The 27,996-nt window shown below is 38.3% G+C and overlaps 1 protein-coding gene and 1 pseudogene across 3 annotated transcripts; both read left to right on the forward strand.

Annotated features, from left to right (window-relative positions):
* On the forward strand, positions 1 to 27,307 carry LOC140631710 (uncharacterized). Of its 3 annotated transcripts, none has more exons than XM_072822913.1 (5): positions 1 to 100; positions 1,950 to 2,008; positions 12,135 to 12,261; positions 12,543 to 12,638; positions 19,536 to 27,307. In XM_072822913.1, exons 2-5 carry the CDS (start codon positions 1,994 to 1,996, stop codon positions 20,984 to 20,986), a joined length of 1,689 nt encoding a protein of 562 aa, XP_072679014.1. In that variant the 5' UTR covers positions 1 to 100; positions 1,950 to 1,993; the 3' UTR covers positions 20,987 to 27,307. The 3 variants fall into 3 exon arrangements, with proteins under 3 accessions (XP_072679014.1, XP_072679016.1, XP_072679015.1); XM_072822915.1 differs by having other exon boundaries at positions 85 to 100; positions 1,982 to 2,008; XM_072822914.1 differs by lacking the exon at positions 1 to 100 and adding an exon at positions 1,139 to 1,158.
* On the forward strand, positions 3,021 to 3,138 carry LOC140632774 (U6 spliceosomal RNA; annotated as a pseudogene).
* Positions 27,308 to 27,996: the final 689 nt, after the last annotated feature.

Here is a 27,996-nt window from a genome sequence, read left to right on the forward strand (position 1 = left end):
CCGCGCCCGGCGGGTTCTCGTCGGCCGCCGTGGTCTCGCGAGAAGACGGCCCCGGCTGCTCCGGCTGCTGCGGGCGGGCGCCGGCGGGAGGCCGCGGCCGGTGAGCCTCGGGGTGGGCGTGGGTGACCCGTCGCGGGGAAGCTCCGGGGAAGCTCCGGGGAAGCTCCGGGGGGCGGGGGGGCGGGGCCAGAGGCCGCGAAGGCCCTGGTACCTGAGCTCGGGGGCGGGCGTCCTGCGCCGTCTCTATGCCCGGAATGCGAACCGGCCCGTCCCAGCGCCTGTGGCCGAGCGAAGCTTGGTGTCTCCATCGCCGCCGCGGAGGGTCGGCCGAGGCCTCGGGAGTCCGGCGGTCCCGCCTCGGGGCGTGAGGCCCGACCCTGTCTCCCGGGGGCCGGGCTCCTCTCCACTCACGGCCCCGCTGGGCGCTCCCAGCCACCTGCGGCCACGGCCGCGTTCCCACGGCCACCGCGTAGCGGGCTCGAGCAGGGCTGGGTGCCCTTCCTCGGCCCCCGCCCCCTCCGGCCTGGGCGCAGGCAGACCCAGCGGCCGCCCTGACCTTGTCGCCGGAGAACCTGCGAAGCCGGCACCTACGGGGAGGCACCCAGGGCCCACTGACATCCTGCAGCTTGCAAACAGCAGTCTGCACGGACACAAGGTCCGGCTGGTGATTCAGGGGCACAGGAAGGCCCAGGAGCTTCAGACCTGGGATGGGGATTCTGACTGGCAGCTCTTGGGAGGGGAGAAGGGGGATCCCGGGAGCAGGGACCCCCTCCTGGGCCCTGACCTCAGTAGAGATCCGGAGTGAAGGTGGGAGGAGCCAGGACTGGGTCAGCCAGAAGCCATTGGAGCCCTCCCTCCCGCCAGAACCAGGGTGGCAGCCAGGTTCTTACAGACTGGATGACGGTGGACGTTGTGGGCCAGCTTCCAGGAGGGATGTCGGCCGTGGCCGGGAGGGGGTAGGCCAGAAGGAACAGAACGTACGGCTTGTTGGGAAGCCGTGAGGCATCTCGTGGAAGGAAGGGCTGACCTGCCGCGGAAGGGGACACTACCTCCTCCTCCTCCCTCTGTCCTCCCCTCCCAGGTTCCGAGGGCCTGCCTGTGCTGGTGCGCCCCGGTCCGCATCTGATGGAGTCCGAGAGGCGCTGTGCCGCGGGAGAGGTCTTCACGTCTTAGCTGTTTGTGCTCTGGTTAAGCATAGGGGTGGGGTAGGGAGAGAAGGAAATGGGTCTTCTTTCACTTACCTTACCTGCTCTTGGTCACATCTTGTGGCAGAAACCAGAGCAGACAGGGAGTGTCTGGACAGTCCAGGCAGGTGTTTTCTGCTTTGACAACAGATAAGCTAAAACCGGTTTGTTGTTATTTTTAGTCAAAAGATATGTTTGAGAACCTGAAACTGAGTTAAAGCAAACTTTTTTTTTCCCCCTTTGGAAAAAGACCAGACCTTAAAAACCCCATCCCTGTTTTCAGAACCTAGTGGGATTCTCTGGTTTATAATGCATTACAACTTGAATATTTTTGCTCAGCAACAGTTTTTAATGAAAGCATTATGTTCCATTTCTTGGCTTTTCCTAGTTTGCTTAATTATAAGTGTCCTGTGTCATTTATATTTTTCTGTGTTAGAGCATACATTGTTACTAAATCAGTCGAAAACAAAAACATTTTTTAAGGATTTTATTTTTAAGTAATCTCTACACCCAACATGCAGCTTGAACCTACGACCCCAAGATCAAGAGTTGCTTTGCCCTGACTGAGCCACCCAGGTGCCCTGAAAACAAATGTTTTTACATTGAAGAACTAGCCTGTCCAAGCACTATGGAATTGTGCATCTGCTGCTCCCTCCTTCCTGTCCTCCTTTCTGCCCCTTCTCAAAACACCTCCCCTTCAGAGGTGTTTTGCCAGCAGCTCTGTGGAGTTTCTTAGACATCTCATGATGGTTCTTATCTTCTCAGCTGTACCCTCACGGTTATCCACACTCTTCCAGGGCCAGCAGAAGATGATCACATCCCAGGTGAGTTGTTCATTCACAGTTTTGCCTAACAATGATAATGTGAAGTTCATAAAATGTCTATGCCTTTATATAAAATAGTGGAAATAAATATGTTAACATTAGAGAAAATACAGAACACATGTCAACACATTACAGTACATGGGCCAAATACAGCCTGCTGCCTATTTTTCAAAGGCCCACAAACTAAGAACTTTTATTTATTTATTTATTCATTCATTCATTCATTCATTTTATTTTTTTTTTAAGATTTTATTTATTCATGAGAGACACACAGAGAGAGAGAGAGAGAGAGAGAGAGAGAGAGGGAGAGGCAGAAACAGGCAGAGGGAGAAGCAGGCTCCATGCAGGGAGCCCGACATGGGACTCGATCCCAAGTCTCCAGGATCAGGCCCTGGGCTGAAGGAGGCGCTAAAGCGCTGAGCCACCTGAGCTGCCCAACTAAAAACTTAAATGGTTGAGAAACCAATCAAGAGTAGAATTTTGTGATGGGAAATTATATGAAATTCAGATGTGTTTATAACGTTTTATAGACATTCATATGTGGCTGTGGCTGCTTCATATTATAGGGGTTGAGTTGGGTGGTTGAGACAGACTGTATAGCTCAGGCAAGCCTAGACTATTTACTATGTGACCATCTATCAAAAATATTTGCTGTTTGCTGACCTCTGGTACAGTAAGGCAAATATGCACTGTAGATAAATGAACACCTTTGATCTGAGTTTTGAAACTGGAACATAAAAAACTTTTTTGATAAGCTTCATTTGGTGGCATGGTGTACCTTTCAGTGTGAGTCCTGCAATTACACGAGAAGTGGTAGGCGTATAGTGAAATAATTCTTGTCCAATTCAGAGGAAAAGTTGAGTTGCACATGAATTATGCCAGCATTAGGGCTCATGGTTGTTCAAAGACGGAGCAAATTAGTGCAGACTAGAATGACCTAGGGTGGTCAGTATGGTGAGATAGGCCTTGTGACAGCCCTGGGAGCTGGGCAGAATCTGCATTCCTGCAGAGCGCTTGCTTTGGCCACATATATACTAAAATTGGAATGATAACAGAGAAGATTAGCATGGCCCCTGTGCAAGGATGACATGTAAATTTTTGCAGAGTACAGTGAGGGATGCCGCTTTTTTTGAATTGTGAAATACACATAACATGAAATTCACATTTAAACCTTTTTTTAAAAAAAGATGTAATTTGAGAGAGAGCGAGCATGTGTGCACAGGCAGGGTGAGGGGCAGAGGGAGAGAAGCAGGCTCCCCACTCAGGGACTTCCTGCATGAGACTTATTCTCAGGCCCCCGACTGAGATCATGACCCGAGCCAAAATCCGAATCAGCCGCTCAACCCTCTGAGCTACCCAGGTGTCCCACATTTGAACCTTTTTAAAGTCTAGAATTCACTTGCACCTGATACATTCACATGTACAACCAAACCACCCTCTCCTTCCAGAATAGTTTAATCCCACCAAAAGGAACCCCCCCCCACCTTTAATGAGCAGTGCCATGACTTAATGAGCAAATTACTCCCCAGTCTCCCTAGCCCCTAGCAACCACTAATGTGCTTTCTGTTTACAGATGTGTCTATTTTGGATTTCTCATTTAGATGGAATCATACAGTATGTAGTCTTTTATGTGTAACTTCTTTCATTTACCTTAATGTTTTCAAAACCCAAATCGTAGCATGTACCACTCCTTTATCTTTTTTTATGACTGAATGATATTCTGGTGTATGTATATACCACCTTCTGTGTATCCATCTGTTGATGGGCATTTGGAGTGATTCCATGTTTGGCTATTGAGAACAGTGCTGCTATGAGTATTCATGTACAAGTTTTTGTTTGAAGACCTATTTCAGTTCTTTCCTGGGAGTAAAATTGATGAGTCATTCTATGTTTAACTTATTGTGAAACTACAAAACTGTTCTACATCAAGATCCCTTGCAAGTCCATGAATTTTAGATTAACCTTTCTGTTTCTGCAAAGAAAGGCTGTTGGGATTTTGGTAAGGATGGCATTGAATCTGTGCATCACTTTGGGGAATAGTGCTGTTTTAACAATATTAGGTTTTACAGTCTGTGAACTTGAGAGGTTTTACTTAGGTCTTTAATTTCTTTCAGCAATGTTTTCTAGTTTTCAGAATGCAAATTTTACATATCTTTGCTCAAATTTATTCTTAAGTATTTTATTCTCCTAGATGCTGTTCTAAATGGAACTGTTTTCTTAATACAGCTTTAATTAATTTCTCTTTCAACTTAGTTGAAAGCAAGTAACCGAAAACCACTTGACTTGTAAGAGGGGATGTTATCCATTCTCACTCACCAGTCATTCCTTTTTTGATGTCCTGAAGGCTTTTGCATCATGGAGGTATTGCAGCTTAGTAAGCTTTGACATACTCTTTGTGAGTATATTTTTTGATAAGGAACACATAACTAGACATTTTTAGCCTAATACGAAATGCCCTGTCCTTTATATTGAGAATTTAATCTATTGTCGTTTTGTTGTGGTGACTGATATGTGGCTTTAACTCCTTCATCTTTCATTGTAATTTTATTCCGCACACTTTCTTCTTATGTATTTTTTTAAAAACCTAGTTAAATTCACATACAGAATTAACTATTTTAAAGTGATCAATTCAGTGGCATTTACTGTTATATGTTATTCACAGTGTTATATGCAGCTACTACCTTAATCAAGTTTCAGAATATTTCATCATTCTGAATAAAGCCCTTGATTCATTCATGAAGGAGTTTCCCTCCATTCTCCCATTCACCCAACTCCTGGCAACCAGCAGTCGTGTTCTATCTCTGTGGATTGGTCTATTCTGAGTATTTCATATAAATTGAGTCATTCAGGGGCATTTGGCGGCTCAGTTGGTTAAGCGTCTGCCTTTGGCTCAGGTTGGGACCAGCCCTGTGTCGGGCTCCCTGCTCCTTTCTCCCTCTCCCTCTGTCTCTCCCCCCTGCTTGTGCACACACTAATTCTCTCTCAAATAAACAAATAAAATCTTTAAAAAAAAAAAAAAAAGCCAAATTGAGTCATTCGGTATATGGGCATTTGTGTCTGGCATCTTTCATGTTTTCAAGGTTCATCCATATTGTAGTATATATCAGTACATTTTTACTTTTTTTTCTTTTTTTATGGTGGTAAAATACAAATAACATAAAACTTACCATCTTAAACTTTTTTTGAGTATACAGTTCAGTGGTTTTATTTTTTTATTTTTTTTTAAGATTTTATTTATTTATTCTGAGAAACAGAGAGAAAGAGACACAGGCAGAGAGAGAAGCAGGCTCCCTGCAGGGAGCCCAATGTGGGACTCGATCCCAGGACCCCAGGATTACGACCTGAGCCGAAGGCAGATGCTCAACTGCTTGAGCCACTCAGGTGCCCCCACTTCAGTGGTTTTAAATATGTTTGTTATGCATCTATTACTGTTATGCATCTATTACTACCATCCATCCCCATACTCTTATCTTGCAAAACTGAAATTCTCTACTTGTTAAACAGTAACTCCCCAGTCTCCCCTATTTTCAGCCACTGGAAACTATTATACTTCCTGTTTCTGTAATTTTGATTACCCTAAGTACCTCACATAAGTGGAATCTGTAGCATTTGTCCTTGTGTGACTGGCTCATTTCACTTAGCATAATGTCCTCAAGATTCATCTGTGTTGTAGCACATTGCAAACTTTTTTCTGCTTTTAAGGCTGAGTAATATCCCATTGTTTGTGTACATGCATTTTGCTTATTGATTCATTTGTCCATGGACACTTGACTTGTTCCATGTTTTAGCTATTGCGAGTAACACTGCTGCTGTGAAAATGAGTGTACAGACATCTTTTTGAGACCTTCTTTTGGATATATACCTTGAAGTAGAATTGCTGGGTCATATGGTAATTCTATTTTGAATGTTTTGAGGAATCTCCATTCTGTTTTTCATAGTGGTTTTACCATTTTACATTCCCACCAACAGTACACGGGAGTTCCATTTTTCTCTACATTCATACCAACAGTTATTTTTTGTGTTTTTGGTATCAATCCTGGTGGCTGGGAGGTGGTATCTTATTGTAGTTTTGATTTGTATTTCTCTAATGATTCATGATGTTAAGCATCTTTTCTTGTGCTTATTGACCATTTGTATATCTTCTTTGCAGAAATATCTGTTCAAATCCATTGCCCATTTTTGAATTCAGTTGTTTTGGGTATTTTTGTTACTGAATTTTAAAGTTTACATATTCTGGATATTAATCCCTTATCAGCTCTATGACTTAAAAATATTTTCTCCTTATCTGTGGCTTTTTAGTCTGTGGATAGTAATCATCTGTTGTGAAAATATTTTAATTCCCATGAAAAAAATTGTCAGTTTCTTTTGTTACTCATGCCTTTGATGTCATATCCAAGAAATCATTGCCAAATCCAATGTTGTTTAGCTTTTGTCCTATATTTTCTCGTAAGAATTTTATTGTTTTAGGTTTTACATTTGGGTATGATATCCATTTTGATTTGATTTTTGTATATGGTGTTAGATAAGGGTCCAACTTCATTCTTTTGCATGTGACTATCGAGTTTTTCTAGTGCCATTTGATCAAAAGACTGTCGTTTTTCCATTGAATGGTCTTGACAACCTTGTCAAAAATCATTTGACACTATATGTGAGGGTTTGTTTCTAGATTCTGTTTTCTATTCCATTGGTCTATATGTTTCTTTTTATACTGGTACCATCCTGTTTTGATTACTGTAGCTTTGTATTAAGTTTTGAAATCATAACGTGTGAGTCTTCTATTTTTGTTTTTTTTTCAACATTGTTGTGGATATTCCAGTTTCTTTAGATTCTGTATACATTTTAGGATAGATGTCTTTATTTCTGCAAAAAAAAAAAAAAAATCATTGGCATTTTGCTAGGGATTTCATTGAATCTGTAGTTTGCTTTGAATAATACTGACATTTTCACAATAAGTTTTCTAATCCATATACATGGGATGTGGTTCCATTTATTTATATTTTCTTTAATATGTTTTAGCCCTGTTTTGTAGTTTCCATTGTGTGAATTTTTTGCATCTTTGGCTACATTAATTCCTAAGATTTCTTTTGATGCTTTTGTAAATGGAATTGTTTTTGTAATTTCCTTTTCAGATGTTTCATTGTTTCTGTATAGAAATGCAGCTGATCTTTGTGTGTTGACATATATACTTCACAAAAAAATAAATGAATTCAGCATTTAGTTGATCGAATAGGGTTTATTTTTTTTGTGAAGTCCTTAGGTTTTTCTACATTTGCAGAGATAATTTTACTTTTTCCCTTCCAATTTGGATACCTTTTATTTCTTTTTCTTATCCAGTGCTCTGACTAGAACTTCCAGTACTGTGTTGAATAGAAGTGGTAAAAGCAGACAGCCTTGCCTTGCTCCTGATCTTAGAAGAATACCTTTCAACCTTTCACCATTGAGTATAATTTTACCTGTGTTTTTTACATACATGGCTTTTATTATGTGAGGGTAGTTCCCTACTATTTCTATTTTGTCAAGTGTTGTTAACATAAAAGATTGTTGAATTTTGCCAAGTGCTTTTTCTGCATCAGTGGAGATAGTCATGTGGTTTTTTTCCTTCATTGTATCGATGTGGTATATTACATTGATTAATTATTGTATGTTGAACCATCCTTGGATTCCATCCTTGGATTCCAGACTTATTCATGGTATGTAATTGTTTTTATTTTATTTTATTTTTCAATTGAAGTATAATTAAATACAATTTTGTGTTAATTTAAGGTGAATAACATCCCAACTGAACAATTCTATACATTAGTCAATGTTTACCACGATAAGTGTAGTCACCAGCTGTTGCCATATATTATCACAATATTATTGATTTTATTTACTGCTCTGTAATTTTCATCTCCTTGATTTATTTTATAACTGAAGGTATCTGTATTTTTTTCTCACCAATCTCCCATCCCCTTTGGCAACCACTGATTTGTTCTTTGTATTTATGAGTTTACTTTTCATTTGTTTGCTCATTTGTTGTGTTTTTTAGGTTCCACATGTAAGTGAAATCATATGGTATTTGTCTTTTTCTGTCTGACGTATTTCATTTAGCTATAATACCTTTTAGGTTCTTCCTTTTTGTCACAAATAGCAAGATCTTATTATTTCTTATGGCTGAGTAATAGTCTATTGTGTCTGTATACCAGATCTTTACTCATTCATCTATCAGTGGACATTTGGGTTGTTTCCATATCTCGGCTATTGTAAATAATGCTACAGTAAATATAGGGGTACATATATCTTTCCAGTTTAGATTTTTGTTTTCTTTGGGTAAATGCCCAGTAGTAAAATTACTGGATCACATGGTATTTTTGTTTTTAATTTTTTGAGGATCTTCCATACTATTTTCCACAGTGGCTGCACCAATTCCATTCCCACCAAAAATGTACAAATGTGTCTTTTTCTCCACATCCTCACCAACGCTTGTTATTTCTTTTTGATACTAGATATTCTTACTGATGTAAGGTGATATCTCATTGTGGGTTTTTTTTTTTTAAGATTTTTATTTATTTATTTATTCATGACAGAGAGAGAGAGAGAGAGAGAGGCAGAGGGAGAAGCAGGCTCCATGCAGGGAGCCCGACATGGGACTCGATCCTGGGTCTCCAGGATCACACCCCGAGCTGAAGGCGGCACTAAACCGCTGGGCCACCCGGGTTGCCCTCTCATTGTGGTTTTGATTTGCATTTCCATGATGAGTGATGTTGAGTATCTTTTCATGTGTCTGTTTGCCATTTGTATGTTTTCTTTAATCAGATTTTTTTTTTTTTTTGGTGTTGCATTATATAAGCCTTTTATGTTTTGGATTTTAACCCCTTATTGGATATATTCATTTGCAGATACTTTGTCCCATTAACTGGTTTGCTTTTTTGTTTTGTTGATGATTTCCTTTGTGCAAAATCTTTTCATTTTGGTATAGTTGCAATAGTTTATTTTTGCTTTGTTTCCCTTGCCTTAGGAGACATATCTAGAAAAATGTTTCTATGTCCAGTGTCAAAGAAATTACTGGCTCTGTTTTCTTCTAGGAGTTTTATGGTTTCAGGTCTTACACTTAGGTCTTTAATTCCTTTTGAGTTTATTTTGGTGTATAGTGTAAGAAAGTGGTCTAGTTTCATTCTTTTGCATTTAGCTGTCCAGTTTCCCCAGCATCATTTGTTGAAGAAACTGTCTTTTTCCCAGTGTTAATCTTACTTCTTACTTTGTCATAGCTTAATTGACCATTTGGTATGGGTTTATTTCTGGGGTCTCTATTCTGTTCCATTGATCTTTGTGTCTTGTTTTGTGCCAGTACCTTATATTTCATTTAGTACCTTTGTGGTGTATTATAATCCTTTTACTATGCTGCTGAATTGTTTGGTAATATTTTGTTGAGGATATTTTACATCAATGTTCATAAAGGATATTGGTATGTAGTTTTCTCTTTATTGTTTTTTTAAGATTTTATTTACTTATTCATGAGAGACACAGAGAGAGAGAGGCAGAGACACACAGGCAGAGGAAGAAGCAGGCTCCATGCAGGGAGCCTGACATGGGACTCGATCCCAGGACTTCAGGATTATGCACTGGGCTGAAGGCAGGCGCTAAACCGCTGAGCCACCTAGGCTGCTCTTCTTTTTTCTTTTAAAACAGTTTATTTGGGGATCCCTGGGTGGTGCAGCGGTTTGGCACCTGCCTTTGGCCCAGGGTGCGATCCTGGAGACCCGGGATCAAATCCCACGTCGGGCTCCCGGTGCATGGAACCTGCTTCTCCCTCTGCCTGTGTCTTTGCCTCTCTCTCTCTCTCTCTCTCTCTCTCTCTCTCTCTGTGACTATCATAAATAAATAAAAATTTTAAAAAATAAAATAAAATAAAACAGTTTATTTAAACAAACAAAAAAGAATTCACCCATTTCCCCCACCCCGCTCCCCAACTCGGGCAACCACCAGTTTGTTCTATGAGTATGTTTTGTTTTGTTTTTAAATATTTTATTTATTTATTCATGAGACAGAGAGAAAGAGAAAGACAGGCAGAGGGAGAAACAGGCTCCATGCAGGGAGCCCAACACAGGACTTGATCCTGAGTCTCCAGGATCAGGCCCTGAGTTGAAGGCGGCGCTAAACCACTGAGCCACCTGGGCTGCCCTGTTTTGTTTTTTTTAAAGATTCCACATATGAGAGAGATCACATGGTACTTGCCTTTCTCTTTATCACTTAGCATCATTCTACAAAGTCCATCTATGTTATTGCAAATGGCAAGGTTTCATTCATTTTTACAGTTGAATAACACTCCATTGTACATATATACACCACAATTTCTTTATGCATTCATCCATTGATGGACATTTAGGTTGTTTCCATATCTTGGATACTGTAAGTAATGCTGCAGTAAACATGGAGGTACATATAGCCTTTTGAATTATTTTTTTTTCCTTTGGATAAGTACCCAGAAGTGGAATTGCTGGATCATATGGTAGTTCTATTTTTAGTGTTTTTTTTTATGATTTTATTTATTTATTTATTAATGAGAGACACAGAGAGAGAGAGAGAGAGAGAGAGAGAGAGGCAGAGACACAGGCAGAGGGAGAAACAGGCTCCATGCAGGGAGTCCGACGTGGGACTTGATCCCAGGTCTCCAGTATCAGGCCCTGGGCTGAAGGTGGCACTCAACACAGGCCGCCCTATTTTTAGTTTTTTTGGAGAGCCTCTGTACTGTTTGCATAGCACCAATTTACACTCCCACCAACAGTCCACAAAGGTTCCTTTTTCTTTACATCCTCAGTATAATTTGTTACTTCTTGTGTTTGATAGCCATTCTAACAGGTGATTGATGGTGGTTTTTATTTGTATCTTCCTGATAATTAGTGATGTTGAGCTTTTTTTTTTTTTTTTTTTTTTTGTGAACTTGTTAGTCATCCATTCTTTGAAAACGGTCTATTTAGATCTGCCTATTTTTTTATCAGATTTTTTTTTTTTTTTTGCAAATGAGTTGTATGAGTTCTTTATGTATTTTGGGTATTAGTCCCTTTAGATGCATTACTTGGAAATTTTTTTCTCCCATTCAGTAAGTAGATTGCCTTTACATTTTGTTGATGGTTTTCTTTGGTGTGCAAAAATTTGTAGTTATGATGTAATCTCATTTATTCTTTCTTTTGTTGCTTTTGCTTTTAGTGTCAAATTTAAAATTATTGCCCAGACCTATGTCAAGAAGCTTGTTACCAACTGTGTTTTTTCTAGAAGTTTTATGGTTTCAAAGTTTCCTATTTCTTTGTATACCTTGTAATTTTTTGATTGAACACTGGGCATTTGATAATGTGGTGACTCTGGAAATCAGATTCTCTCCATTCTGCAATGTTTGCTATATTTCCTTATTATTTTTGTATATATTTATTGATTGATTGTTATAGTCTGTCTCTGTGCCAAGAATCAGACTGATGTATAAACTTAATGTCTTCTTAGGTGTTTTCTGAGCCTTTCCTTGGGTCTGCCGTTACTTTCTAATTTTCCTAGTATATGCAATTGTTTTTAAGTGTCCTGGTGTTTGATGTCCGGTTCTTGAAGGGGGAACAGCAAAAAATAAAGGAGGGGAGAATGAAAAGGGAAAAATGCAAACTGGGGGAAGTGCATCAACAGGGGCTTTGTGCCTCTTTGTACCCATATGATCAGAGACATCAGTCTGATCAGAGCATGGGGACTTGCACAGAACCCCTTTATTATTTCTGTCTGCATTGCACATGTTTGTGGTGTGGATTCTTTAAGTTCAGTGGTAGCTGTGTCTTTGTATGTTTTCTTATTAGGATAAATTCTTTGAGACTGGGAGGAGTATTTTATTCAACTTGGAATTCTCAGAAACCAGGGCAGTTCCAGGAACATGTGGGCACTCAGATTTTTTGCATTAAATAATAAAATAATTCACCAACGGTATTTCTACTATGATTTCCTTTTTACTCACAAAGTATAACACAAAACAAGTTATATAGTAGAGGTCCTTAGTAATATTTTCTGGCTAGTTTTCAATGATAAAAAATGGTACAAATTAGTCTTTTAACTTCTTTATTTCTCATCATCTAATTCTAACCACTTCAGACTGAGCAGAAAATTGCTTTTCCAGGGATCATTGTCATTCAGGGATGTTACTGTGGGCTTCACTCAGGAGGAGTGGCAGCACCTGAACCTTGCTCAGAGGACCCTGTACAGGGATGTGATGTTGGAGAACTATAGCCATCTTGTCTCAGTGGGTAGGTAGTGTTTGTTTCATCCTAGTATGGGTGTCCTTTTTTATTTACAGAGACTTGCAGAGTTTTTTTAAGAATATAATAGTATTTAGCTTTGAAATTTGGAGGTCAAGGATGACTTTTCTCTTTTGGTTATCAGAAGGAATTTTGTTTTCCTCTGCCTCATAACAGGGATTAAATTAAATTTTTTTTTATTGTATAGCCTTTCAGTTATAATGTCCTCCACCTTTAGAGGCCCTGAAACTCATTCAGTTTGTCTCAAGTCATACAATTCTTATTCACAGGGTATTCCATTGATAAACCAGAAGTGATCCTCAAGTTGGAGCAAGGAGAGGAGCCATGGATATTAGAGGAAGCGTTCCCAAGCCAGAGTGACCCAGGTGAGTTAGTACGTATGAGCCAGGTGGAGTTCAGGAGGAAATTAGAGCACAAAGGGTTAGTTCAGAGCTTTAAGACCATTGACATGGTCTTCAGGAATCACTTTTTAAAGGCTCTGGACCTTTGGAAGTAGCGGGTTAATGTGACTCAGATACTCAGTATCACTGAATCCAGTATCTCCAGTGTCACTTTTATACACAAATGTTATCTTTTCCCCCCTTAGGAATAAATTACATAAAGTACACAGATCTTTGTATATACATGTCCTGACATCCAGCAGTATTAGCCTTCTAGCTTTGCTATTTTCTTCAAGGCTGCTTGAGTATAGCATGAATACAGAATGTTGCCAAGAACAACTTTAATCTAGAAAATATATTAAAATAATTTCTGTGTTTCCAGACATTATGGACAATGCTATGGTACTATGAACTTTTGCATTTTCATGTAAACTTTAAAATCAGCTTGTCCGTTTTCACAAATACACACACACACATACCCATACACCCATACCCATACGCCTATACCTACTGTTTTAGGGCTTTTATTGGGATTGCATTCATCATTTTGGAGAGAATTGACATCTAATGCAGTGTATAGAACAACATTTGAGGGGCCTCTTGGTGATTCGATTGGTTAAGCATTTGCCTTCAGCTCAGGTCATGATACCGGGGTCCTACCATTGAGCCCCATGTCAGTCTCCATGCTCAGTGAAGAACCTGCTTCTCCCTCTTCTTCTGCCTGCTTCTGCTGCTTAATATCCTCTCTCTCTCTCTCTCTCTCTCTCTCTGTGTCAAATAAATAAATAAATAAATAAATAAATAAAATCTTACAGAGGGGAAAAAAAGAAAAACTGTTGGTATTTGCATACCAGTCTTGTAATCTACAACCTAGCTAAGTTTACTTATTCTGTTAGTTGTTTTGTAGGTTTCTTAAAAATTTTTGGGTAAATAATTGTTTTCTCTATGAATAAAGACAAGTTTACTTCCTCCTTCCTAATGTTTGTACCTTTTTTCTTTCCTTTGCCTATTGTACTGGCTAAGAATGCCATTAACATATTGTACAGAAGTGGTGAAAGTGAACATCCTTGTCTTGTTCTTGACTTCAGGGAGAAGCTGTTGACTAGTTTAGAACTAATACTGATTTTAACTGAAGGATTTCTATAAATGTGCTTTATTATTTTGAGGAAGTTTTCTTCTATTCTTAGTTAAGAGGGTTTTTTTTGTTATGTTTTTGTTTTTAAAGATATATTTATTTTAGAGAAAGATCAAGTGCATGGTGGGGTGGGGCAGAGGGAGAGGGAAAAGCAGACTCTGCACTGAGTCGGGAGCCTGACATGGAGCTTGATTCAAAACCCTGAGATTACAACCAGAGCCAAAATGAAGAGTTGGATGATTAACTGACTGTGCAACCCAGGTGACCCCCCCTCTTTTATTTTTAATTATGAATGAGTATTGAATTTCGTCAAATGCTTTATCTCCATGATTGAGATACTCATGATTTTTCATATTTATTCTGTTAATATGGTGAGTAGTCTTGATTAATTTTTCAGCATTAAGCCAACCTGATATATCTGAAGTTCATCCTCCTTCATCATAATGTATTTTGCTTTTTATAAATCACTGAGGTTGGCTTTTCACTATTTTATGTATGATTTTTCTCTGTGTGTGTTCATGAGAACTATTATCCTATAATTGTCCTTTTTTGTAATGTTTTCAGGTTTGGGGTTAAAGACTTCATACTTTTCTATTCTGTGGATGATATTATGTGAGATTATGTTATTCTTTAATGTTTGGAATATTTCACCTGTGAAGCTTTTGGGGTCTGAAGTTACCTCTTGGTGGAGATTTTAAATTTCAGACTGTTAATTTTTTAGTATTTATCTTTGTTAATTTTACCAGAAATACAACATGAGGTTTCTGGAACAGAGCAGACAAATTAGTATTTACTTAAAACCAAATAACAACTTTGTGGTTCTAGTGTACTTGAGTTTCTTACTCTTGGGGCAATGAGACAGAAACCAGGTGTCTTATACATACATACAAAGTTGGTATTTTGGGTGAAAAATAACAATAAAATGAATTTGAGTGTTTCTGTAGAAGAGAGAGGTAGCTAACCGCCTACCTTTTTAAAAGGAAAGAGGAAAAAAAAAAAAGAAAGAGAAAAACCTTTGCTCCCTTGAGAAGGAAGGATCCTGAGTTCACACTCTAACTCTTTGGACTATGAGTAAATTTCTTCAGGAGAGAAAGGAGACCACCATCTCCAGCTTTATACACAGGGATGTCACTAGAGCCCCAGGTTCCAGTGCCACCACAGAAATGTGAATCTGGAGTTTGTCCCTATCTAATTAGTCATAAATTACTTTCCAAGCATTCTTTTATCTTAAGCTCCAAGTTTTATTGAGATTTGCTCAAAAAGTTCTAAGTGTGCAGAAACATAAAATTTATTTTCCCTACAGACCTACACAACCACTCATTTTATTTCTGACTTCTGGCCAGTTTTTCTGTGTACGTGCTAGCCCTTTCAGTGTACATGTTTGGTTTAGTCTTTAACCACCAAGGTCTGTGTTAGAAAGCTAGATGCTCTTCAAGTGTTTCCATTCACCTTTCACCTGGCCCAAGGCATCAAACCAGGGGCAGCAATATGTGTTAGTATTTTGCCCAAACTTCATCTTGACCTGCAAGGAAGAAGTCTGTGGCACATTCTGTTATTCATAGAGCTCTGACCAGCCAGTTAAAACTGACTTGAATGGCTTTCAGGCTGAGAGACAGGGTCATGAAGCATATCAGCTCAAGGCAGGAACAGATTCTGTACCCCTTTCTAATAGAATAACCACATTATAGGTAAACCTGCTCACAGAAGGCATATCTGAGGTCTGTTGGACTAGCAGGTGTTTCCTCAAATACTTGAATGTTCATGATAACTACTTTTGGGTGCAGATCACACTTAGATTGCAAGTTAATGCCTGACTTTCACACATGCACACACGCACGCACAATCCCAGAGGGTACACCTGGAAATAAAGATTTTGCAGTTGTCAGGAACTCTGCCTCCGTGTCCTGCTCAGTGTGACTTCTCACTGTCTGGTTCTTGCAGGTTTTATTGTAAAAAGTCTTATTCACCTTGCCAGTGGTAGATTCCAAGTTGATCTACCCAAAAATGGGTTCAACAGGCTAGAGACCCATCATCAGATTCCAGTGGGGCCAGGCATCAGATTTTCATAACAGCACATTAGCAAACTCAAAACGACTTTTTCAAAAGACAACTCCCAAAGTGTCTGTGTGGACACTGCCTCCCTAGTCATGTCCTCTCCTTTGCACACTTCCTTCCTTAGGCAAAAATCATCAAGCATGGAGGCTTGCTCTGTCTCCAGTATTGTAAGATTCTAGACAGGGACACCAAATCCTCACTCACAGACACTTCTTTCCTTGATGGGGATGACTGTCTGTAGGACTTATGCCAAATTCTTTTCTACCAAATATTTGGATGTAGTTGCCACGAAACAATACAGAGCAGTGTTTTTAAATTCCCCCTTTTTTCACTTACTGCAAATTTTGCAGCATGTCCTATCAACTAAATTCAACATTGGCAGGTTTACAGTCATAGCTGTCTAGGTCCTGAGTGAGGCATAGCTGGGGCTGTAGGGCTGCCATGGACCTTTCTTTTAGGGCCTCCCTCTTTTAAAATGTGTTCTTTGATCCATGGGCTGTTGAGAAGTGAGTTGCTTCTAAAATCATTTTTTTCTAGTTATCCTTCAGTTCTTGAGTTCTAATTTAAAACAGAGAATTTCAGTTTCTCGAAACAAGTTCAGTTGTTTGAAATTTGTTGATACTCTCTGTTTTCATAAATGTTCCATGCATACTAAAGAAGGAAGTAGACTCTGTAATTGTTTTGTATAGGTATTTTTTCAGGTCTTCTGTATTCCTTTTTTTTTTTTTTCCCCAAGATTTTATGTATTCATGATATTTTTTTAAAATTTTTATTTATTTATGATAGTCACAGAGAGAGAGAGGCAGAGACATAGAAGCAGGCTCCATGCACCAGGAGCCCAACGTGGGATTCTATCCCAGGTCTCCAGGATTGCGCCCTGGGCCAAAGGCAGGCGCCAAACCGCTGCGCCACCCAGGGATCCCTATTTATTCATGATAGACACAGAGAGAGAGACAGAGACACAGGCAGAGGGAGAAGCAGGCTCCCTATGGGGAGCCCAATGAAGGACTTGGGATCATGCCCTGAGCCGAAGGCAGACACTCAACCACTGAGCCACACAGGTGTCCCAGGTCTTCTGTACTCTAATTGTCTTTTGTCTGCTTTTCCATCAGATACTAAGAAAGGTGTTTCAAAATTCCCAACTGTGATATTTCTTGAAGCTGTATTAATTAGGCAAATAGAAACTTAGGATACATCTCACTTTTTAATGTATGCTTCAACCATTATGCAGTGCCTGTCTCCATATATGCAGTGATACCTTTGCCTTTAAGTCTGATTCTGGTATTAGTGTTGCTGTACCAGCTTTCTTTTCTTTAAAGTTTGCTTGGTATGTTCTTTATCATCCTTCACTGTCAGCCTTACCATGTTCTTATATTTAAAGTGTGTCTCTTATAAACTGAAAGCAGTAGCAGTTTGTTAAATCTAGTTTGACACTTAAAATTTCTTACTTATTTAATCCATTTATGTTTACTGGTATAATTGGGCTTAAGCCTACAGTCTTGCTATTTCTTTCCTTATGTACTATTTCTTCTTTCTTTTCTTATTCCTCCTTTCACAACTCCTTTTGGATTTTTAAATTATTAATTTCTTTTGCCTCTATTAACTTTTCATTTTATATTCTTTTAGAAAATTATTTGTCTTTTAGAGGTTACACTATTTGTAATGATATGTAAGCATGGATGCCAGCAGTGCAAAGACGTTCAAAGTTGTGGGAACTATATGAGATATTCTTGTTCGTGAATGTAAATAAATGAGAGATGTGGTCTCATGGCTCAATCCTGGGGCACCAAGAGGTTTAGAAATGAAGATAAGGAGTATTGAGCAGCGGGATGGGACTGTGGGAAGAGTCTGTGAGGATGAACGAAAGCTAAGAGAATGTGACATTCTAGAGGCCAAGAGAAGAATGTATTTCAAGGAGAAGTAAATGGACCTCAGGTTTGAAGATGGAAACATGAAGTTGGCATTTTAACCTTGACTTCTTAGAAACAAGAATACAAGAAGAACTAACAGATACAAATCCAACCCCACTTTTGAAAGAATGAACAGAAAGTTTTAACTCTCAACAATAAAACAAAATGAAGGGTTGCCAACAGTAGTGAAATATCAGGTGGAGGTGTGTGCAAGGCTGCAGATTTCAGAGTTGCTGCTTTCAAAGATGGAACCTCAAATTGCCAAACTTAATCTTTTAGAAAGGCAGGAAGGGCTTTCAGGATGGTGGTAGATCTCTATACTGGGTTTCTTCTTGAGAAGCAGAGGGATGGGGTAGAATCAAGACTCATAGGCACAGGCTGTGTTGGAAAGCTGCAATCCATCTGTGAAATTGTAGAAAATGAAAAAGACTTTGATACTTCAAAAAACCAAAAAGACTTCTGTCAGTTGGATAAGAGTAAAGATTAAGGAGGGCATGTAGTGCCCTTGTTAAGAAATATTCCTACCAGTTTGGAATATGGTTCTCAGTTCACCCGTGGGAAACCTGGATCAGGAAGAAACGCACCTCTTAGTGCTCAGGAATTAAAAAGAACCAAAACAGCCATCACAAGGTATTTTCAAAGTTACTACAAAAAATAAAAGAAGATAGGACAAGCGAGTGGCAGGGGAAAAATAATTCACCTGAAAAATGTTGTCATGTAATGCCTGGATATTTTTACTAATTTTTAATATAAATTAATGATGATTTCATCATTAATGGCTTCTGGTATACAAGAATATAAAGTAGGCGGTATACAAGAATATAAAGTAGGCAAATAAGAGGTTCAGAAAGAGTAAGACCACAAGAAGGTGTATTATGAGCTGTGTTATGTCACCGGAAATAATTGGAAAAAAAGAACAAAATCACAGCAGTAATCAAAATACAATTTGAAAAAAAAAAAAGGTAAAAAAAATTAAAAAATTTTAAAAAATCTTTTTAAAAAATATCTTCAGTTCTTAGTTATTGAACTCAGTAGTATTAGTATTCGCATTCTATAGAATTGTATCATATGTCATTACAAGTACAGTATTATAGATAGCAAAGGAATAAAGACAGGTGTGCAAACTAAATTTAAATAATTAAGTTTATTAAGTTAATTATTAAGTTAAATAATTTAGTTTAGTTTTAAAACTAAAACTAAAAAATATTAAGGTACAGGTAAACGAAAGTTCTACAACTAGGTTTAGAATTGTAGGTTTTTATATTACACAGAGATATAAAAGCATATGTATACATATATGCAAGTTTAAAAGCTAATGATAAATCAGGTGAGATTTGGTTGGAGGAAAGCCAGAAAACATTAGAAGAGGGTTTGATGGTCAGAAGTGCACTAATGAACAATTCTGACGGAGTATAAGGAAAACACCATAAATCAAAGGAGCTGTAGATCTGGTCCTGTGGCGAGGATGGCTTTACCACTCATTGATTTTGCTATTTTGTTGTGTGTTTTTATTCCTATTCAATCAGCTAGAAACAGAATTAGAGATATTAGATATTGGGTTATAGTACTATTCCCTTTTGAATTAGAGTTCCTAGAAATTTGATTTATTGCTATTGTGTAGAATAGAAAAGAGAGATGAGACTGAAGGTGTATGTACTGTTGTCATAATCTAGACATGAAGAGATAATGACCTAAACTTGTCCACTCCCCAAAACCTAACTAATTGTTTCTCCTAAATACCCTTGTCAACTAATCTTTCTTGTTACTCTATTTATATTTCAGAATTAATTAATAGCAATGGAAACAATTCAAGAAAGAAGTTGAATGAGTTTAACAAAGGTAGAAATTGGCTCCATAATGATAAGTATGAAAGAATTCATTCTGAAGAGAAACCTTATGAATATAATAAAAATGGGAATGACCACCTTAATGAAGACTTTGTTCACCATCAGAAAATTCAAATTTTGGAGCAACATTTTGAATACAGTGAATGTAGAAAAGCTTTCCATGAGAATTCACTCTTTGTTGTACATAAGAAACCTTATACAGGAAAGAACACCTGTGAATACTCTGAATATGGGAAGATCTTCTGTGATATGTCATCTCTCCTTGCTCATCAGAGAACACATCCAAGAGAGAGTCGCTGTGAATTTAATGAATGTGGAGAAAATTTCTTGGAAGAATCCATTCTCTTTGAGCACCAGAGTGCTCGGCCTTTCAGCCAGAAGTCAAACCTCATTCCAATTCAGAGAAACCACTCAATTGACAATATATTTGAATATAATGAATACGGAACATTTTTCAGTGAAAAGTTAGTCTTTGGTGTACAACAGAGAACACATACAGGAGAAAAACCTTATGAATGTCATGAATGTGGAAAAACCTTCAACCAGAAGTCAGCCCACACCAGACATCAGAGAACACACACAGGGGAAAAATCTTGTGAATGTCATGAATGTGGAAAAACTTTTTATAAAAATTCTGACCTCATTAAACATCAGAGAATTCACACAGGGGAAAAACCTTTTGAATGTCAGGAATGTGGGAAATCTTTCAGTGAAAAGTCTACCCTCACTCAACATCGGAGAACACACACAGGGGAGAAACCTTATGAATGTCTTGAATGTGGGAAAACCTTCTCATTTAAGTCTGTCCTTACTGTACATCAAAAAACACACACAGGGGAGAAGCCTTATGAATGTTATGAATGTAGGAAGGCCTTTCTCAGAAAATCAGACCTCATTAAACATCAAAGAACTCACACAGGGGAAAAACCTTATGAATGTAATGAATGTGGGAAATCCTTCTCTGAGAAGTCAACCCTTACCAAACACCTGAGAACTCACACAGGTGAGAAACCCTATGAATGTATTGAATGCGGAAAATTTTTCTGCTACTATTCGGGTTTCACAGAACATCAGAGAAGACACACAGGGGAGAAACCTTTTGGATGTAATGAATGTGGGAAAAATTTCCGGCAGAAGTCAGCCCTAATTGTTCATCAGAGAACTCACATAAGACAGAAACCCTATGAATGTAATGAATGTGGAAAATCATTCTGTGTAAAGTCAAAACTCATTGCACATCATAGAACACACACAGGGGAAAAACCCTATGAATGTAACATTTGTGGAAAATCATTCTATGTGAAGTCTAAACTGACTGTACATCAACGAACACATTTGGGGAAAAACTCTATAAAAGTAATAAATGAGGGAAATCACTCTGGGTGAAGTCAAGAATTTATAGAAAGAGCACAAAAAGGGAGAAAAATCCATTGATATAATGATTTTGAGAACATCTTTGGTCTAAGAGCCATTCTCACAATCAGAGAACTTGTGGGAGAAGATATGAAGCTTTGGAATATTGAAAACTTTGTGGTGGAATTTGAATTATACAATACATCAGAAAGCTCAGAGTAGAGGAAACATATTCGTAAATGAATGTAGGGAACCTTTTGCCCAAAGCCACACCCCACTAAATATCAAAGAAAACACACAAGTTAGAGACCTCTGTCCTCATCATAGAGTAGAGAAGACTTTATGCAGAGGCTTTAGAAAAGGCACAAATTATAGGAAACTATAGGAAAGCATTTACTATGAGGTGGTATTTTATTAGACTTGGGTGAAATGCTTGAAGTAGTATCTCAGTGGATGTCAGAAGTTACTAGAGAAAATACTTGAAATAAGTGGAAGCTTTAAGTTAAAATCTAAGCTTTTACCTCAGAGATTTTCAATTTGAAGGAATTCTAGCAATTTAGGAAATGTGGATAATGGTTTTCATTTAGAAATAGCATTTTATTTTTGTTGAGATATAATTTGGCCCATTGCCAGGTGTATTGTTTTCCTCCATTTAATGTATTAGATGTGAAAATACATCACACTGGGACCAATAGTTGTAAGCAAGTCAGGCTTTTTGCTCAAGCATATGCGGAACAAGAGATTTTTAGCAAGAGGACCCACCAACAGGATTTTCTGATGTCCAAGTAAAAGAGATTTTGGATCTAGTAACACACTAGGTCTAGGAGGATTCTAGGAGGAGCTTGCCAGCAAGAAGTTTTAGTAATTCTGAGGCCAACTCATTTTGAGTGGCTCATTCTGGAATAGTAGATCAAAGGGGAAAAGTGAGTTGCTGTATATGCAACTTAGTGGATGTAGTAAAAGTGAGTGTGGAGAATAAGTGGATTCTGCACTGGCAAGTGTTTAACAGTTTGTCCAAGTGTCATCTTCTGTGAGTGACATGTTATACCCAAATCTATTTCTCCACATATTTAACACCTTTCATCTGTGATGTAGCAATTTAAAAATTCATATACAAAAATACATTCTTAAATATAGAGCTTTAGAAAGCACAAGTAGATTCTCCGACTGAGTAGGTTATAGTAGCTTGTAGCAGATCAGTGTACTAATTGAGAACAACTAGAAAAATACCACAAAAAGTATCTATTTTAATTCAGTCTATGAAGCAAAGAGGACTAAAAGGAAAATTCAGGAGAGAAGTGAATTACAGAAAGTACATGGGCAAAATGCAGCTGTTTTACCTGGACAGGATACTTGCTAGTTCTGGCCACAGGGAAGAACCTGAGTACTGAGTATGGCTCAGGTAGAGGAGGAAACTATTTGTAGGAGGGCAGAGCCCAGTCTGTCAAGGCTGGAGTGAAAAATTCTTAAACAAAAAAAAAAAAAAAAAAAAAAAGCCTTAAACATTACAGGTTAGACATATACTGGTTTTTAAAGAAATTTTTAGAAGAAGGACTCCATGCAGAGCAGGAGCCTGAAAAGTGAATCTGAATGTAGATTTTTTTTTTTTTAAAGTACTGAGAAAAAATGATTAGAATTTGTGAACTGCCAGTAGGATGGACCCTTGCTGAGCACAGCATGCTACCATTAAAAGCAAGGTCATTATCAGAGGTAGAGTTACCATATTGCAACTGCAAACAATATCTGGTATTTAAAATAAAAAAAAAAAAACCTGCCAAGAAAGAAAACTAAGAACAGATGGCTTCACTATAGTTATTCCAAATATTTAAGAAGGAAATAATACCAAGCTTTTATTAACTTTTACAGAGAAAGGAAGATGGAGCTTTTCTAAATCATTTTGTGAGCTCAGTACCACCTTGATACCAAAACCTATAAAAGACATTTCAGGAAAATAAAGTTACTGATATTTTATGAAAATGCATAATAGTAAATTTTAAAAAAATCAGTTATATCCATGTTTATTAGAAGAGTCAAAGGATTTAATATTTAAAATTAAATCAATTTGGCCAATTCTTCCTCTTGTTCTCCTTTCTCCCTTGTACTTTCTGTATTTTTCTCTTGCCTTTGTAGAATGGAAGTCAGAATAGGCCTGCCTTGGGGAATGAGAATGGTATTATGGTGATGTGCACACTTGCATCAGGTGTGTTGAGGGCAGCTGGAAGAAACAGCATGGCTTAAATACTGTAACACTGAGCAAATACAAAAATGAGGATGATGAGAGCCAGATTGGAGGTTTTTATAAAAATGGAGAAGGGGAACGTTAGAAAACCCTGGAGTGTTGGATTGGAATGTAACTCGTGTGTGTGTGTGTGTGTGTGTGTGTGTGTGTGTATGTGTTTTATGGAGTGTCTGCTGAGAGGGCTTACACACAGTGACACCCAGTAGCAGTGAGCACACCAGTTGTCAGTAAGAAAATGTTGAAAGAATCATGGGGACAAAAGAACCACCTTGGACAGGTTTCACTGGCCAAATTTGAGACAGTATGAACATCAAAATAACCATAGCATCAGAATACATGAGACTTAATAAAATGGGACTCCGTTAATTTATAGTGATATAATTAAATGCGTAAATTCATGGAGGAGGAGGGAAAACTTTTCTTTACAGATTAATGCCAATAAATGTAGGGAGAATAATGACAATAGAAAAACACCATTTGGCAGCCATCAGAATGGTGGTTGATTCAAGAGGTAGTTGCCAACATAGGCTAGCGTTTGTGGATAGAGGTTTGATGAAGAATAGGATGTTGGAATAGTCTTCAAAAATCTCTCCACAAAATACTAATCAGCTGCAAAGGCAAAAGTGGTGATTTTATGATTAAACCCAGCAGACACCAACGTGATGAGGTGATTAAAGTTCACCTCACCAGTGGAGTAGGACAAGTCAACATGATGTGTGCCCTGATGGGATGCACTGAGAGAGCCAGCATCATGTGGTATTTTTGCCAAGAAAGCGTGACCTGTGTTTCCTTAGGAAATATCTGGTGAACCCATTTGAAAGACTATTTTACTGAATGCAAAGCCTATGTTCTTTAAATATGTGAAGGACATGAAAAAGACTGAGAAACCATTCCAGATTGGGGGAGAATGGAAATCTATTAAAGATTTTTTTATTTTAGAGAGTGAGCAAGCAAGTAGAAGTGGCAGAGGAAGAGAATCTTCAGACTCACTGCTGAGTGGACAACTCACCGTGGGGCTTGATCTCATGACCCTGAGATCATGACCTGAGCTGAAACCAAGAGTTTGATGCTCAACCAACAAAACCACCCAGACTGCAGCTATTTTTAAATAAAAACAAAGGAAGAATAGATACTATTAGAACAGTTGACAGAATTCAGTGTATGGATTGGGTGGTGGTGTTTATCTCTTTTTAAAAAGATTTTATTTATTTATTCATGAGAGACAGAGAGGCAGAGACCCCGCGGAGAGAGAAGCAGGCTCCACTCAGGGAGCCTGATATGGGACTCAATCCCAGGATTCTGGAGTCACACCCTGAGCCAAAGGCTGTTGATCAACTGCTGAGCCACCCAGGCATCCCAGTCAGTGTTTATCTCTTGACTTGGATGATTATTGGGTGGTTCTGTAGGATAACGCCTCTGGGGGAAATACACACTGGAGTGTGTAGGGGTAATGGAGTTTCATGTCTGCAGCTTATTTTCAAATGGCTTTAGAGAAAGACTAATAAGTGTGTGTGTGTGTGTGTGTGTGTGTGTGTGTGTGTGTGTGTGTGTGTATAGAGTGCAAGTATGCAAGGGACAGATGGAAGAGATACAGTGCATTTAGGAGAATCTGAGGGGACATGGGAATTTTTTGGTATTATGTATATGACTTATAAGTGAAATTATTTTGGAATAAATATTTACAAGTTTAAGTTAATTGACATAACCTACCACATCGGTAGAAAAAGTAAGTGAAGCCACTTTATTATTTAAATAGATGGCAGAAAATATATTTGATTAAGCTTTACACCCATTCATGACTAAAAAAAACTAGGACTGAAAGGGAAGCTCATTAAAAATAAAAGGAAATCAACATACAACAAATATCATACTAAGAAGATAAATACTGAACTAGCTCTTCCTGGTATTAATGAGACAAGAATGCTTGGTACCTCTTTAACATAGGACTGAAGGCTCTAGCTTACCAATAAGGCAAAAAGGAAAAAAGTTTAAGACATTAAATGGGGAAGACTAAAGTATAGCTCATTATTGGTAGGTGGTATCATTGCATAGAAATGTGAAAAAAATCTCATAATGAAGACATTATGAGAGTAATTTGGCAAACTCACTGTAGAAAAATTGTTTATCAAAAAAAAAAAAAATGTTTATCAATATAAATTGCGAATAGAAAATAAACTAAGTGATACCAGGACAGTTGAATCCACTCAGGACAAGATAGCAGATTTACCTGCTGCCTAAAAACACAGGGGAGAAAGGAAACATAGTTAATTGTTTTCATGTCAGTGGACATCAGGCAATACAGGGTCAGTGATCCTTGCTGGTGATGGGTAGGCTCACTATATTGTGGTGATGATTATATAGGTGTGTTTATCAAATTATATCAAGATGTATACTTTAACTGCTGTTAAATTGCTGTTAGGTTTACATTAGTCCTAAGAAAGTAAGTTCTAGAAATCCAAAAACTGCATCACCAAATTCAGGGACATTAAAGACCAATATAAGTGGAGGGAATGAGCAAATCTGAATTTAAAACATGCAGATGCAATGATTAACTGTAGCTAAGACAACCTGAAAATAGAAAAATAAACCTACCGGACTTAGATTGCTAGATATCAAGACTGGTATAGGAACAAGCATAAACAATGTCCAGAAACAGTCCCCAGTATATTCATGTATTAAAAAGATGGTATTTTTGATATATGGTGCTGGGTTAATTGGCTCTCTATATGCATAAGAGGAATATTTTGACTATAGCCACCCACCATACACAGAAACTCGTTTTGTATGGATTGTACATCTAAATGTAAAACATAATACAGTAGCACTTATAGAAGAAAATATATGTGAACATATGGCCAAGACACCCTAAACAAGAAACAAAAACCATAGATAAATTAGGCTATGTTAGAATTAAGAGCTGTGGGACTCCTAGGTGGCTCAGTGGTTGAGCATCTGCCTTTGGGTGTGGTCATGATCCCTGGATCCTGGGATCGAGTTCTGCATCAGACTCCCCATGAGAAGCCTGCTTCTCCTCCCTCTGCCTGAGAGAGGCAGAGACACAGGCAAAAGGAGGAGAAGCAGACTCCATGCAAGGAACCCAATGTGGGACTCGATCCTGGGATTCTGGGGTCAGGCCATGAGCCAAAGGCAGATGCTCAACTGCTGAGCCACCCAGGCATCCCTATGTAAAATATTTTTTAAAAAAGAATTAAGAACTGCTGTTGTTAAAAAAACAGAAACCAAAAATACATGACTAAAAGTGAGTCACAGATTCAGAGAATATAATTGCAATGTGTATATCAAACAAAGCACTATACTACATAATATAAAGAGAACTCCAACAAGTGAGTAAGAAAAAAAATGAGCAGCAGATGGAACATAATTGACAGTATATTTAAATGACCGGTAAATATGGAAAGTTGTTCAATTTCATTAGTCATCGAGGAAAAACAAATTCTAACAAAAATGTTATACCACAGCTACCGCAGCATACAGAAGGGCTACAGTGATAGAACACCAAACTGATGAAGTCCTGAAGCAACTGAGACTAATACAAGTTTGGTGGGAATAAGTTGTGCACTTTGGAAAATAGGCTTTTTGTACTAAAGCTGGACATACATGTAAATTTTGGCGGTGTAATTATACTTCTAGGCATATATCCAACAGAAATACATGTTTACTAGAAGTAGTAGTTAGTAGTAGTGGTAGTAGTATTCTCAATAGCCCGGAAGTTGTAACCGCACAAGTGGCCACCAACACTAAACTGCATACATAAATTGCGCTTTTCTTCCAGTGCTGTATTCTATAGCAGTAGGAATGAATGAAACACAATTGTATGCATGCAAAAGAACACAGAAGAGTAAGTGCTATGTTTTTTCATTCAAGAAGCAGATAAATGTAATACTTGGTGTTAGAAGTTGGAATGATGGTTTTTGGATGATGGCAGTTTGCAGAGATTGACTTAAGGGGGCTCCTCTGGTGCTAATAGTATTCTTTTTAGCTCAGTATTGATTGTAGTTGTATTCAATTTACAAAATTTATTACTTGTGAATTTTTATTTAAATACATTCATGTTTGAGCATAAATGTTCCTTAATAAAAGCAGAAAGTCTGGCATTTTTTTAAAGGTTTTATTTATTTATTCATTATAGACATAGAGAGAGGCAGAGACACAGGCAGAGGGAGAAGCAGGCTCCATGCAGGGAGCCTGACGTGGGACTTGATCCCGGATCTCCAGGATGCGCCCTGGGCCAAAGGCAGGTGCCAAACCACTGAGCCACCCAGGGATCCCCAAAAGTCTGGCATTGTTTGCTCTCTGCTTAGATTCCTCCAGCAGCTTCTTTAAAAAAACATACAAGAGAATAATTAGGACAACAGCAGTAAGCACATGTGTCAAGAATCCCTGTGGGGGAAAAAAAAAAGAATCCCTGTGTAATAAGTGTTTATATATGAGTTTAATACCGAAAATATTTTGTTCCCTTTGCTATGTGACCAATAACAAAAGTATTCCATATTAAAAGCTAACAAATTAATTTTATGCAATATACATCTTAAGTGAAATAATACTCCACAATTTTATCATATCTTATACCTGTTCTCTCACAGTTTCCTGGCTTATAAAAGTGGATATGGCCAGTGTTTTGTATTAATTCTTCAACAAAGAATTAAAACATCATGTTTATGAAGTTTTCACCTGCCTTAGAGTCCACAAGTGGGTGTAATGAAAATACTAATTACACAAAATAAGCTATATCGTCAGTTAATGAAAGCAGGTGTGAACAGTGCTACTTGAACTCAACACAGTA

The sequence above is a fragment of the Canis lupus genome, chromosome 4 (assembly GCF_048164855.1).
Source record: "Canis lupus baileyi chromosome 4, mCanLup2.hap1, whole genome shotgun sequence".
Taxonomy (NCBI): domain Eukaryota; kingdom Metazoa; phylum Chordata; class Mammalia; order Carnivora; family Canidae; genus Canis; species Canis lupus.